The sequence below is a fragment of the Carassius gibelio genome, chromosome B4, assembly GCF_023724105.1.
Source record: "Carassius gibelio isolate Cgi1373 ecotype wild population from Czech Republic chromosome B4, carGib1.2-hapl.c, whole genome shotgun sequence".
Classification (NCBI taxonomy): Eukaryota; Metazoa; Chordata; class Actinopteri; order Cypriniformes; family Cyprinidae; genus Carassius; species Carassius gibelio.
The window spans coordinates 24631777-24646460 of NC_068399.1; the positions used below are offsets into that span (position 1 = coordinate 24631777).

Sequence of the window (14684 nt, forward strand, 5' to 3'; positions counted from 1 at the left end):
TTTTTTAATAGTTAAATAGTTGAACAGATATTATCTGTCATATTTATCTGTCATATTTCAGGTACCATTTGTAATTTTTGTTTCGTTTTTTAATCTGACATTTGTGTTTTATTATAGCTTTGCTTAAATTGAAACACCAATCATTCAAAAAGTTCTGACAGGTCCTTCAATATTTCAGCTAATTTAATAATGCTTTTAGCTACCAATAAGACCAAAAGTAATATCAGCATTTTACCATACTTGAATCCAACACATGCTAGAAATGACGTAAAAATAGTCTTGGGAAAGTTGCAACTTTTAGAACTCGTCCAATCTGACAGGTTCACACGTTCAGAAACAGACGTGAAGAGTGGCTCGCCGTCACTCGCTGCAACCTTGACCTGCACGTCCCTGACCGATCAGAGAGCAGGATTCCTCTGATGTACATCATGTGCTTGAGTTTGACAGGTGTGTGTCATCTGGTGAGGTCACGGGGACAGTGAGAGTCTTGTGTCGAGGTTTTAGAAAGGCAGAATTGTGCCTGTGGAGAGCAGGGCACAGTGGACAGAGGGCTATTTAAAGAGGAGTCAGACAAGTCAGCAGATACTGGCCTTTATAGAACATCCTTTCACCTTTACAGTTTGCTTATTACAGGGGATAAAAATGATCACTGGCTGTTTGAGCGGCATTGAAAACTCAGATTAATAGGAGAAACGAACTCTCACATCACCTCCCAGAATATTCTGGCTTAGCATCAGAAAAGATTTCTCTCCCTCTTTCTCACATGACGGCCAACAATGGGCAAATAATTCATATTTACAGTAGGTTTTTGCAAGACAGGACCCGAAAGAGTTGAATATAATTATTTATAAGCTTAATGCCTTCAACCACTCCCTTCTCTGGCAGGTTTTCCAGGTACTAAGAGATCCTGAGCAGATTCTCCAATTTTCCAACATACCTGTAGACATTTATATTAAACAAGCAAACAAGCCAAAAGTGGTCATCCCGGCGTGAGTGCTGAAGACAAAAGACGTTGTCTTTCCTATTTCCAAAACTTCTGAAGTGTAAGCAAAGGAATTTACACATTGTTCACTGTTATTAGCCATGATTCTGTGCAACTGTGAAGACTTATTATCTGACAGCAGCTATTAATCAAACGCTTGAGTCACACACACATAAGATCAAACTACATACATATATCATGCCGGTAGTTGTATGTTTGAGGTACAGATATGGGTTTTCTGGCATCTCCGAGGATTTATGATGGTGTCTGACAGAATATTACATAATTGGTGGGTATAAGAAGTGAATTCTGGGTGGAACAGGTAAGAAGGCCTTGTTTTAACCAGCTTCATTTCACCAGCAAAGGATCGTCTGGTATGACATTACCACAGACAGTTCCATATGTGTGAATTTCTTAGAAGATATTTTGTTGAATGTTGGTAACGCTTTCTGGTCTTCACTGACTTCTATAGTATTTTCCCCACACAGTGGAGGTCAATGGGATTCTGTTCAGCTACCAACATTCTTTCAGCAACCAAACTGGTTTGGAAAAATTTGGGGTGTGAGTAAACAATGACAGAATTTTTTATTTTTATTTTTTGTAATCTGTAAACACTGGCAGAATTCCACGGAAAATTCCGCAAAATTGGAACACCAGTCATTCAAAATCTTCTACACATCCCATAGATGCTTGTTTATTATATATTTCAGCTAATTTAATGATACTTTTAACTACTAATAAGACTTATAGTACTACTTGTTGTACTTACCATGTCTGAATCCAAAATTCCACAAATTTTCCCATTAAATTCAGCATTTACAGCATTCACCGCCATTCATATTTGAATATCAGCTGCACTGAAAATGTATAATAAAGTGTGAAACAGCAATCTTATAGATATAGATAAGGATAGTTGATGAATAATGTGACCATGAACTCAAGATTTTAGGTTAGATTAAGAAAGATGTATGTTTTGCTTAGCTATTTGAATTTCTTTTGCTTTTCAGCAGTGCTTTCAGTAGTAAATAGTGTGTGTGTGTGTGTGTGTGTGTGTGTATGTATATATATATATATATATATATATATATATATATATAATGCATTAAGAATAAGAATGCATTATTAATAAGAATAGTTTAAATAGTTTGATTTAGAAGAATTTCTAGAATAATAATTACCCAACTATAGACATTACACACATATTCATCAGCTATATATTGCACAGTACTGTCGTTTTGGTCGCACTGGATCTGCTAAATGTTGGACAAAAAATACTGTCATTATGTGCATTGTATGAACTCTGACTCTGTCTTTTTCCACACCCTTTCAAAGTCCCCCTCTCAGTTTCTTTCTTTCAATTCAACTCCATTTCTTTTCTTTTTTTGGCCTAAGACTACATAACACGTCCTTACAAAGTCCTTCGTTCAATCCCTCTCTCTTTTTCTCTTTCTCACTGGGACGCTTTACAACTCTCAGCCGTATCCTTTCATAGACTGACTCTCTCTCTCTCTCTAGTCAGCTGACTGTCTGATTCTGCCTTAGTGGCAGGCTGAGCTCAGCGGCGTGGCAACGTGCAGCTTGCCATGTCCGCTGTCTCTATGGGAACCAGCTGCAGCGAGAAACACAGCAAAGCTCAGCACAGCCTGCGGATTCATTCAGAAAATCTTCTGTCTGAGAGAAATTTAATACCGAAAATGTCTGGCTTACTGTAAACAGACTTTCTCACAGTTTCTGTATAAAGGTGATAATTAAATCCTCCAAATTCAATGACATGTTACCTCATATCAGGTTTATTAAACACTGGACGTGGTAAACAGTGGTTAAGGATCGAGGCTGCATATGATGTCTCAAATCAAAGTACAATACTTAGGATAATTTGTTAGTTTATTAAGTGTTGCATTACTTTACAAATAGTTTATTATAATGTATAAATATAAATGGAATATACTCTACCGTTAGAAATACAGTAAAATGTCACATTAATGTTAATAATATTTAATTAATATATATATATATATAATTTTTTTCTTTTTTTTTACGTTTTTCTTTTTTGAAGCTACAGTATATGAAGAATTGCAATGCCTCTGATTCTGATGCTGTCATTCATTACTTAAAGTATCCCTGAAGCACCTTTTAAAAGAGTGAAAGTCTCAGATTCATGAGAAGCGAGTACAGTCAATTACAGGTGTCTGAATGACTCTTCTCTTCTCACAGACACTGCTGATCTTTTGAGATAATGTGTAATCAGATGCCCCACTGTTGTAGAAACCTATCAATGTCAGAATCACCGGCTCCCAGACAGCCAGCTGGCATCACCAACTGCCAGCATGATGTTAGACGGCTCTCCTTAGGAAACCTTGAAATTACGACCCAGGCTAAAAATAGTCTTTTCCTTGAGTCAGTGCATGCTTTCAAATATCAGAAGTTTAAGCTGCTGCTAAATTTGGATTTGATTACTCAGTTAGCAGATGCACCTACAATGCTTGAACACGAGTGAGTGTGATCTTTCTTAGCCATATTTTATTGCAGTGGAAGCATGCTTTGCCACGTTTCATATTTCTGTGTATTAGATATATGGTGGCAGCAGACCATAGTAGTGTGCTGATGATCACAGAATGTTCTAATGAAATGACCAGTGTCAAGATGACCTGTTAACAGACTCAACCTGATTAATGGAGACTGAGCTGTTCAGTTCTGCAACATAACTAGTGTGCACAAATAATATTTGGTTTGTTCAGTTAATGCAGATGTGTGAGAATATGCCGTAAGCAGCCAAAATAAATGCATATAACATTGATTAAAAACTTAGATATTTGAAATTCTTAAAGTGATAGTTCACCCAAAAAAGCAAATTCTGTCATTCATATATTAAAAAAAATCAATGTTGATACCATTTTCATTCATAAAGAAATGCACAAAACTGAAATAGGATTTTCTTGTGAAACCCACTTTTACTTTTACCAAATTACTGTCTAATTAGTGTCTAAAGTGATTGTATCTCTTCACAAGACTTGGACTGAAGCATTCGATTCATATGGTAACTTTAGGAACTTTTTAGATCTTCTAAGTTTGGTTACCTTGACTGTCAATAAAGTGACAGAAACTTTAAGTTTTTAGGTTTTATTTTTTAAAAAAAATCTTTTTTTTAAAATGAGTGAGGAAATGATGAGTGAATGAGTACATTTGTATTTTTAGGAAAACTAACTATTTATTTATAGAAAAACCATATAAAGCGATTGCTTTTATAAATGTATGTCTCTCATAATACTCTGTGGCTGTCTCTTTTGATATCACATGATACTTTCATTATTTAAATCTATTCATTTGGTAAAGTAGGCTCATATACAGATATACAGGGTCCTGATCACCATTTCAAGGATTATTTAGCAATAATGACTGAAAATTACATTTCAGTAATGTAAATCTAACACTTTTAAAGCCACAACCAAATCAAAGCCAATTCATCAACAAAGCAAACCAGTGACCAATCACAGTAATCCATTCATGAAAAGAACAAAGCAGCAACCAATCAGACTTAGGCATTGATCAAATAAGCATGCTAGAGATGGGCTGATGTCATACAAGACACCGCTCTACACGTACAGTATGTGTGTCATAGATGTCTATTCTCAGCTGGTATGTATATTAACTATACTATAAAAAGCATCACATGTCTGCTGTAAGCACTTGCATGTGTTTGTTGCCAAGTTTGTGTGGTGCCACCCAGACAATCAGGTTATTTAAACAGCTTGACCTACAAATAAAAGGGCGCTTTCTCTCTCACACACACAAACACACACTTTTGAATGCTGGGAGTGTGACGGAGGGGTGAAGGGAGGTACTGGGATCAGAAAGGCTCTGCAGCTGTGGGTCTACGTGAGTTCTGGCAGGGACACACTTTCCCTCTCTCTCTATCGCTCTCTGCTTCCACCCTCCCTCCCTGGCATCTATTTCTTTATTCTACTCTTCATTTTTCGGTTTCTCCCCTCTTTCTCTGCCTAACACCTTCCCCCATCCCCCAAGAGACCTTGACAATGAGAGATGTTTCACTTTTAGCTTGATATCTGAGACATGTGAAAGACAAGCAGAGGCATGGGAACCGAACTGAAAGAGCAGAATTTCATTTAGCTAAAAATCACTCAGTAGACAGAAAATACAGTGATTAAAATCACAAATGCCAGAGTTGTCTAATTTGGGAGACATGTAATATAGGACAATAATCTGTAAAATAATAATGTAATAAGGCTGATTCTCCTGTTCACAATGTCTCCGGTCACAATGACAAAAGTTTAGTCTTAGTCTATGTCTGTGTGTGTGTGTGTGTGTGTGTGTGTGTGTGTGTGTGTGTGTGTGTGTGTGTGTGTGTGTGTGTGTGTGTGTGTGTGTGTGTGTATTTGTGTATGTGTGTGTATTTGTGGAAATCAGCTTTTTTGGGGCCATGAAGCGGCCCCATCTATCTCACGTTCCACCTGCTAGACATACATTATGGAGTCCCTCTGCAGCCATTCTGCAACCTGCTTCCTGAACTGGACACAATAACACAGTGGACTTGTTAGTTTGTTTCCTCAAGCCATGTGACCTACAGGCTAAATATTATATTCCAGCCAAGGTCAGTTAAAAAGATTCAAAGCAGGGAGCGGAGAATGAGAAAGTAAAGCCAAGACGAGGGCAAGGAGGGCATGCAAACTGCAACAATGCAGCTGATAAAATGATTCCAGGAGATTGTGGAGTGTTTTAGTAGTTAGGTCACTAGTATACAGTACAGTATAATGTGACTTGCTTTGTTTGAGTGCAAACTTGTTCTGTACTGCCACAGTGTGGTCGTAGGTGGAATAATCCGTTAGAAATGAGCTGTTCTGATTTCACTATGAAATTTTATTTTTAAATAATAGTATTGTCATGGTCATGTTTTTTTTTTTTTTTACTCACTTTATGATTTTATAATCTTAAGTGTTTATATGAGATAGCAAAAATATGAAGAAATGTGCATGACCTTATAAATTATGAACGAAACGTAGCTTTGTACAAAGTGCCGTAAACAACAATAATAAGATTTTTTAAATAAGACATTATTTATGATATGTTAATAATATGATAATAACAACAATACTGTTGTTGTTTTTGTTATTAAACTTTTGCCTTAAAAGTACGAATTACTGCACGGGCTGCATCACGTGATGCGTCTTCTCCCAGCAGGTGTTCTGACGAATAATGCTTCCTATTAGATTATGCTACCAACACTGTCTTTATTCTACCGTAAAGCATGTGGTGTGCTGGACGCTCGCTCAGCTGTACATCTTTGACTAGCATTACAAACATTACTTAATGGGTGAGGATTTGGAAAACGCATATCTGTTTTAAAGTAATGTTGACATTATTTTGAACTGCCAAAACTTAAATTTAGGTCTTAAATGTCAGTCTTAATGGTGTCAGTTATAACTCACTTTTAAGGGGGAAGTCGTGGCCTAGTGGTTTGAGAGTTTGACTCCTAACCCTAGGGTTGTGAGTTTGAGTCTTGGTCTGGCAATCTGACTTAGGTGCCCTTGAGCAAGGCACCAAACTGCTCCCTGGGTGCCACAGCATAAATGGCTGTCTGCTGCTTCAGGTGTGTGTTCAGGGTGTTCACTACTGTGTGTGTGCACTTTGGATGGGTTAAATGCAGAGGACAAATTCTGAGTATGGGTCACCATACTTGGCTGTATGTCACTTCACTTCAATGATATACACTTGCGTTCTAAACCCCCACATAAATATCTCCCCCCAGACGTGTCAGTGGGTGTCATTTTTTTAGTTCAGTGTCAAGTGAAACAAAAAACAATAACAGACCAACTTATTATGTAACTGTACATTTCCATATATAGGAAACTTTTATCTTTTAATATACTGCAGTATAAGAATGGACCATCTATGGCTAGCCTATGTACTGATGTGTATGAAAATACAGAAGTGAAAGAAAAACCTGCACTACATTTTTCATGTAATAGCTTTATTGAAACTCTAAGTAAATTTCTCTTTCATGAGTTAATTTATGTGTTAACATAAGGCTGAACAGATTAATAAACTGATTTTTTTTTTTTCTTTTGTTAATATAGGTCTTATTGAAACTTTTCAGAACACATAGCAGTTAATGTCTCCTGTCAGTCTTCTATCAGTAAGAGTTCTCTGGATAAACCTGGAGAAACATCAGGTTTCCTCAGGTAAGTTCTGATTGCATAACATTTGCTACATTAGATGAGTAGAGTCAAAGAACCAGAATAGATACGATTTTTATTCTATACAATGGTGAATTTGTCTTTGATTAGATTACTGACTGACTTATGTTACTACTTAATGTAAAATGTTTGATGAAAATAAGCATAAAATAGTTATGAATTACCATGAGTAGGGTTGTTATTACTGGTAACATATCTGTGCACATTTTTAACCATGATTGTGCTGAAAATTGTGGAATGGATTTAAATATCAGTGCATTGTCAAATTTGAGCACATCTAGGATTTTTTATAAAGGTTAATTAGGCAGCCATCTGTGATCTAATCAACAATCATTTTTGAAAATGTAAAACCAATTCAATAATTTTAGCCCTCTGAAGCATGCAAACACTCAAGCACAATCCTGTTTTTCTACTTTTGAAATGTAAGTTCCACTGAACTGTGTGAGTCTTGTGATTTACATGATTGTTGGAGACAGTACTTGTACCTCCATCGGCGATCTCTGAAAGATGTAAATCAAGCATCACATTAGTGAGCAACAGAGCACACAGTCTGACATGTTTGACTTAAGTATAAGAAATGACCTAATGAGCAAGGGGATATATTCTTAAAATGAAAGCAATTGTTCTCACTCATGAAAATCATCATGGTAGCTTCCAGTCCCCACCAGAACTCTCTGGATAGGCACAGTCCAGAAGAAGTACTCATCAAAGGAGTTCACGAATGAAGTCCACTGACAGCCAGAATGAGAATGACCCCTGACCTCAGAAGTGCATTTACTTCTACAGCAGTAAAACTGCCACCTGTGTGAAAACAAGGTAATGACACCAGTTCAGATGAACTCAAGTGAATCAAAGTTTAAACATAACAATCAATCAAACATCAGCTCACCGTCTGTCCTCATGATAGTTATTATGGTAACTGTTTATTCCTGCGATCACATGGTGCGGTGGACACTCGAAGCTGAACATTTCGTCAAAGTCATTGACATAAGGTGACAAGAAACAGTCTGTACCCCAGCTGAAGGTGGGTTTACAGCTAAATTTCCAACGTCGGTCATCATGATAACTGTTGTGATAGCTTTGTTTATATTAGTAAGGAATGGAGAAAAAATTATTAAAAAATATATATTTGTATTGATAGCTATATTTAAATGTTACAATTGATTGGATTCAGCCATGACAAAGCTAACCCTAATGTATAATTTATCAATTTAAGAAAGTTTATGCCTTTATAATAATTTTAAAATAGCTGAACAATTATTAATTAGTACAGCCTACTCACCTGCTGATGGAGGATATTGACTGTCCTGGAGGGCACTGAAAGTTGAGAGGCTCATCATAGTTGTTATGCCAGTCTGTTGAGTTACATGCCCAACCAGTTTCAGCTTAGAATATATTTTTAATATCAAATGACTCAGATCCCAATTAACACAGGCTTGCATATGGAAATTTTTAAAATTAGAAAGGTAATTTAGAAAGGTCACTCCTCACCTTGTCCACTGGCAAACAGCCCAGTCAGTAGCAGAAACAGAGCAACTCTCCTCATGGTCTCTTGTGTTCTGACTTAGGTGCCCTTGAGCAAGGCACCAAACTGCTCCCTGGGTGCCACAGCATAAATGGCTGTCTGCTGCTTCAGGTGTGTGTTCAGGGTGTTCACTACTGTGTGTGTGCACTTTGGATGGGTTAAATGCAGAGGACAAATTCTGAGTATGGGTCACCATACTTGGCTGTATGTCACTTCACTTCAATGATATACACTTGCGTTCTAAACCCCCACATAAATATCTCCCCCCAGACGTGTCAGTGGGTGTCATTTTTTTAGTTCAGTGTCAAGTGAAACAAAAAACAATAACAGACCAACTTATTATGTAACTGTACATTTCCATATATAGGAAACTTTTATCTTTTAATATACTGCAGTATAAGAATGGACCATCTATGGCTAGCCTATGTACTGATGTGTATGAAAATACAGAAGTGAAAGAAAAACCTGCACTACATTTTTCATGTAATAGCTTTATTGAAACTCTAAGTAAATTTCTCTTTCATGAGTTAATTTATGTGTTAACATAAGGCTGAACAGATTAATAAACTGATTTTTTTTTTTCTTTTGTTAATATAGGTCTTATTGAAACTTTTCAGAACACATAGCAGTTAATGTCTCCTGTCAGTCTTCTATCAGTAAGAGTTCTCTGGATAAACCTGGAGAAACATCAGGTTTCCTCAGGTAAGTTCTGATTGCATAACATTTGCTACATTAGATGAGTAGAGTCAAAGAACCAGAATAGATACGATTTTTATTCTATACAATGGTGAATGTGTCTTTGATTAGATTACTGACTGACTTATGTTACTACTTAATGTAAAATGTTTGATGAAAATAAGCATAAAATAGTTATGAATTACCATGAGTAGGGTTGTTATTACTGGTAACATATCTGTGCACATTTTTAACCATGATTGTGCTGAAAATTGTGGAATGGATTTAAATATCAGTGCATTGTCAAATTTGAGCACATCTAGGATTTTTTATAAAGGTTAATTAGGCAGCCATCTGTGATCTAATCAACAATCATTTTTGAAAATGTAAAACCAATTCAATAATTTTAGCCCTCTGAAGCATGCAAACACTCAAGCACAATCCTGTTTTTCTACTTTTGAAATGTAAGTTCCACTGAACTGTGTGAGTCTTGTGATTTACATGATTGTTGGAGACAGTACTTGTACCTCCATCGGCGATCTCTGAAAGATGTAAATCAAGCATCACATTAGTGAGCAACAGAGCACACAGTCTGACATGTTTGACTTAAGTATAAGAAATGACCTAATGAGCAAGGGGATATATTCTTAAAATGAAAGCAATTGTTCTCACTCATGAAAATCATCATGGTAGCTTCCAGTCCCCACCAGAACTCTCTGGATAGGCACAGTCCAGAAGAAGTACTCATCAAAGGAGTTCACGAATGAAGTCCACTGACAGCCAGAATGAGAATGACCCCTGACCTCAGAAGTGCATTTACTTCTACAGCAGTAAAACTGCCACCTGTGTGAAAACAAGGTAATGACACCAGTTCAGATGAACTCAAGTGAATCAAAGTTTAAACATAACAATCAATCAAACATCAGCTCACCGTCTGTCCTCATGATAGTTATTATGGTAACTGTTTATTCCTGCGATCACATGGTGCGGTGGACACTCGAAGCTGAACATTTCGTCAAAGTCATTGACATAAGGTGACAAGAAACAGTCTGTACCCCAGCTGAAGGTGGGTTTACAGCTAAATTTCCAACGTCGGTCATCATGATAACTGTTGTGATAGCTTTGTTTATATTAGTAAGGAATGGAGAAAAAATTATTAAAAAATATATATTTGTATTGATAGCTATATTTAAATGTTACAATTGATTGGATTCAGCCATGACAAAGCTAACCCTAATGTATAATTTATCAATTTAAGAAAGTTTATGCCTTTATAATAATTTTAAAATAGCTGAACAATTATTAATTAGTACAGCCTACTCACCTGCTGATGGAGGATATTGACTGTCCTGGAGGGCACTGAAAGTTGAGAGGCTCATCATAGTTGTTATGCCAGTCTGTTGAGTTACATGCCCAACCAGTTTCAGCTTAGAATATATTTTTAATATCAAATGACTCAGATCCCAATTAACACAGGCTTGCATATGGAAATTTTTAAAATTAGAAAGGTAATTTAGAAAGGTCACTCCTCACCTTGTCCACTGGCAAACAGCCCAGTCAGTAGCAGAAACAGAGCAACTCTCCTCATGGTCTCTTGTGTTCAAGGATGCAAAGTATGTGATGCGTCCTGTTTACATAAGCTGTTGTTGTGTCTGACTCCTGCAGCAGCCAATCATGAGTCAGACAAACATGTTTCTTAATACAGCAGCAGCCAATCACAAGTCTGCAAATCACGCTCTAACTACAGCTTTTGATGCACTATGAAAACAATGTGAGACAGCGTGTCTTCAGAAACATATCGTTTTATTTTTGAAGATATAAATACGCAATAATACAGAAAAATTTTACTGTATGTAAAACTGCACAATTTTATTATACAAAGACATATTGTTGACGTTTACTTTTTTCATGTGTAAAGAATAAAAGCTATAGTAAAACTTACTGAGCACACCTTTATATAAAAATAAAAATCATATAAATATGATTTGAACTTGATTTGAAGCCACAACTTTTCCACCTAACAGGTGGAAATCATTTGGATAATATGTTATTTGTTTGAACAAAGGCCTAAGTCATGTACAAAACATTTATCCATAAACAGAACATGGCCAAACCTTCTAGTTGTGAGTAAAACAATTGCATTCAATCCTATCAAATACCTTGTGAGCAGGATATTAGGATCCCAGGGTTAGTATTGTCTTTGGTTAAGTAAATAACACAGTCAACAGAGATAATTGCCAGTCTGATCCGGATGAATTATCTTACTCATGACTGGCTCTATTCTGATTGCCAGCACCTTGGCCAGGATCTTATAGCCACAGCAAAGTCAACTGATTGGGTGGTAGGATGCACATTTAAGTGGGTCTTTATCCTTTTTTGAGAAAGAATGATATGGTTCCCTGAGTCATGGTTGTGGGGAGAGATTTTGAAACAAGGACCTCTTTAGGTACCTTGCTCAACAAAGAGGCTAACTTGGCAGAAAACCGTTGGGACCTGATGCTTTTCCAGTTTTTAGTTTTTTTAATTGCACTGTCTATCTTAAGAGCTGTTTTGTTACATTCTAAAGCGGATATGTATGAATGGTAGAAGGATGGCAACTCAGAGTTGATGAAAAACCTTTCTATCCACTCTATGTTGTCCACTTCAGAAGTGTGTAGGGCCTCATAGAAAGATCTAAACAGTTCATTAATACCCTACTGATGCATAATAATGTTACCCTCATTGTCTCCAATTGCTGCTATAAAACCTGCTTTCAACTGATAGCACAAAAAACTCTCAGCCCACTCACTGTGTTCATAATGAATCTAGTGCGCTTTCAAGAAAAGTCCTTCTGTGTGCACACTGGTCAGAGTGTCAAACTCACCTTGCAACAAAAGTATCTCTTTATCCAGTTTCACAGAAGATAATGTTGAACTGATCAGTTGAATTTGATCCATTATTTCAGTGATCCGTTTGATTTCTGTTTCTTACTTAACATCAGTCTTGATGCAAGCATAACGGAAATATCGGCAGTTGCTCCTGCTCTTTTTCATTTACTTCAAATCCCAGTTCCAGGAGGCATGGCAATGGAATACATTTTCTGTTTCAAATCTTGATCAAGTCATGAGTTTGATCAACTTTATTGTGATTAATCAAGTCTGTTTGATTAAGAGGAGATTTAAAATGAGTGTTTTTTGTTTGCTTCCAGGAACAGAGTTGGGAAACACTGCTCTAAACAAGCCTATTGACTATTGATATAATAATTCTTTAATCCAGCAGATAAAGTCAACCATATAATGTGACTTGAGTGCTGCACTCTCATAATTTTTTATATGAAGTGCCAGATCTGGCAGAATCCCTTGGTGGCCTATCCACTATAAAATATGAAAAACAATATGGAAATTGTTATTTAAAATATTAGCACTTGGAACACCACACGCACACACACACACACACACTAACTGCTTCAGTTTACTTTATGACACTATACATTTTCAGACATGACATGAAATACATTTTCAGTCTCAGACCGAAGACTTTATTAAAAATTCTTGGATCAGTGATTTCCATCTTGTGTTTATTTCAGACTTGAGTTTTTGCATTTGAGAGTCTTAGCATTGTACTTTACTACAATACTCGTACTTCCAGCGACGGTCTCTGAAAACATTAAAAAAGATAATATGTTAGCATTAAAATATGCAGTTTCACATTCAAAGCTTTTTCAATATTCAATTGAACAAAACATTCAAGAGAAAAAAAGAAAAAAAATCTGAAAATATAAAAAATCTGCTTTACTTACTCATGTTTGTTTTCATGGTAGCTTTCAGCACCGACCAGGTAGTTTTGGTTTGGTACGGTCCAGTGGAAGAGCTCATCAAACCAGTTCACATAGGTAGTCCACTCACAGCTCGTAGTACAATGGCCGTTACTTCTACAGCAATAAAACTTCCAGCTGTGCAAAAAACAAAACAGGATTATAACTGACATCAGCTCGAGTCAACTCGCACAGCACATCAAAAGCGGAGCTCACCGTCTGTCCTCGTGCTTGTTGTTGTGGTAGCTGCTCATTCCTGCGATGATGTGGTGCGGTGGACACTCATAGCTGAGCGTTTGGTCAAAATCATTGACGTCAGGTGACCAGAAACAGTCTGCACCAGAATCAAAGGTGTCTTTACAGCCGAACTCCCACATCCGGTCCTCATGATGATTATCATGTTGGCTTGGTTTATCCATTAGGGAAATAAACAGTAAGTACAGTAAGAACTTGATGTTCTGATTATGTGTTCTGTTTCATCACTATAGTATTATTTTTGAGAATGTATACTTAAATTCTTTTTAAATGGAATATTGACTTATCTGGGGTTTCAAATTACCATGCATGTTTTATAGCCAATAACCTTCATTTCAGTGTAAACTGCATTCATTGATCCATATGTTTTTGGATCACATTAACCCATGATCTATTGAATTTTACTTTAGAAAATTTTAACAGTATCAATACTGTACTGAAGTACAGTCTGCTTTTTACTCACCTCTTTATGTAGGATATCGACTGTCCTGCCGGGCAGTTAAAATTTAGAGGCTGGTCATAGCCGTTTTCCCAGTGCAGCTCTGTGGGATTTTATTCAGACTGAACACTTAACACCTAGCATTTCCATCAATTTGTAAAAAAAAGTTTTCTTAAGTTTCTCACCTTGTCCTTTGGCCAAGAGAGCCGTCAGCAGAAGAAATAAAGCAGCTCTCCTCATGGTGTTATTGAGTGAAATTACAAGACAACTTGAGAGAAATGTATGGTTTTTATACAGACCTCACATATGTAAGGTCAGTCTGTTGCTTAACAAGTGGAATCTAATCATGTTTGAACAGGTGGGACAGATTTTTGCTTCAAGGTAATTTCTTAGGAACAGATGTGCTGTGATAAAAAAAAACATAACTCCTTCATTTTTTTAGCAGGAGTTTAAGCTGTTTAAAATGAGTGTTTAGTTGCCAGCAAATAATATCTTTAGCTTATATATATATATATATATATATATATATATATATATTAGGGGTGTAACGGTTCACAAAATTCACGGTTCGGTTCGATACGATACACTGATGTCACGGTTCGGTTCGGTTCGGTTCGATACGTTTTAGATACAGCAAAATGTAAAAACATCTCAACTTTTCAGAATGCCGCAAGCGCACCGCGGGTCATGTGACAAGAACCAACCAATCAGCTTCATCCTTTCCCGTAACAAGGTTGAGAGCTCAGCCAAGATGAAGGAACAGCTGATCATAGTTGTATATGGATTGCAATTTTGAAATAAAT

The 14684-nt window shown here is 36.6% G+C and overlaps 2 protein-coding genes across 3 annotated transcripts; both read right to left on the bottom strand.

Moving 5' to 3' along the window:
• Positions 1-7732: 7732 nt before the first annotated feature.
• Positions 7733-10985, bottom strand: LOC127956841 (hemagglutinin/amebocyte aggregation factor-like). 2 transcript variants are annotated; one of them, XM_052555080.1, is made up of 3 exons: positions 10928-10985; positions 8477-8549; positions 7733-8272 (listed from the first exon to the last, which is right to left on the bottom strand). In XM_052555080.1, the coding sequence occupies exons 1-3, from the start codon at positions 10980-10982 to the stop codon at positions 8080-8082; spliced, it is 321 nt and encodes a 106-aa protein (XP_052411040.1). In that variant the 5' UTR covers positions 10983-10985; the 3' UTR covers positions 7733-8079. The 2 variants fall into 2 exon arrangements, with proteins under 2 accessions (XP_052411040.1, XP_052411039.1); XM_052555079.1 differs by lacking the exons at positions 7733-8272; positions 8477-8549 and adding exons at positions 9863-10514; positions 10719-10791.
• A 1846-nt stretch (positions 10986-12831) lies between these two features.
• LOC127956835 (hemagglutinin/amebocyte aggregation factor) lies at positions 12832-14224 on the bottom strand. Its single transcript, XM_052555065.1, has 5 exons — positions 14067-14224; positions 13906-13984; positions 13404-13592; positions 13173-13325; positions 12832-13030 (listed from the first exon to the last, which is right to left on the bottom strand). Exons 1-5 carry the CDS (start codon positions 14119-14121, stop codon positions 12985-12987), a joined length of 522 nt encoding a protein of 173 aa, XP_052411025.1. The 5' UTR covers positions 14122-14224; the 3' UTR covers positions 12832-12984.
• Between the last annotated feature and the right edge of the window lie 460 nt (positions 14225-14684).

Coding starts and splice junctions, on each gene's coding strand:
- LOC127956841 (XM_052555080.1), bottom strand. CDS start 10,982: ATGAGGAGAGTTGCTCTGTTTCTGCTACTGACTGGGCTGTTTGCCAGT. Junction 8,550..10,927: donor GCTGTTTGCCAGTGGACAAG/GTGAGGAGTGAC, acceptor GTAACTCAACAG/ACTGGCATAACAACTATGAT. Junction 8,273..8,476: donor TCAATATCCTCCATCAGCAG/GTGAGTAGGCTG, acceptor ATATAAACAAAG/CTATCACAACAGTTATCATG.
- LOC127956835 (XM_052555065.1), bottom strand. CDS start 14,121: ATGAGGAGAGCTGCTTTATTTCTTCTGCTGACGGCTCTCTTGGCCAAA. Junction 13,326..13,403: donor AACAAGCACGAGGACAGACG/GTGAGCTCCGCT, acceptor TTTTTTGCACAG/CTGGAAGTTTTATTGCTGTA. Junction 13,031..13,172: donor TACCATGAAAACAAACATGA/GTAAGTAAAGCA, acceptor TAATGTTTTCAG/AGACCGTCGCTGGAAGTACG.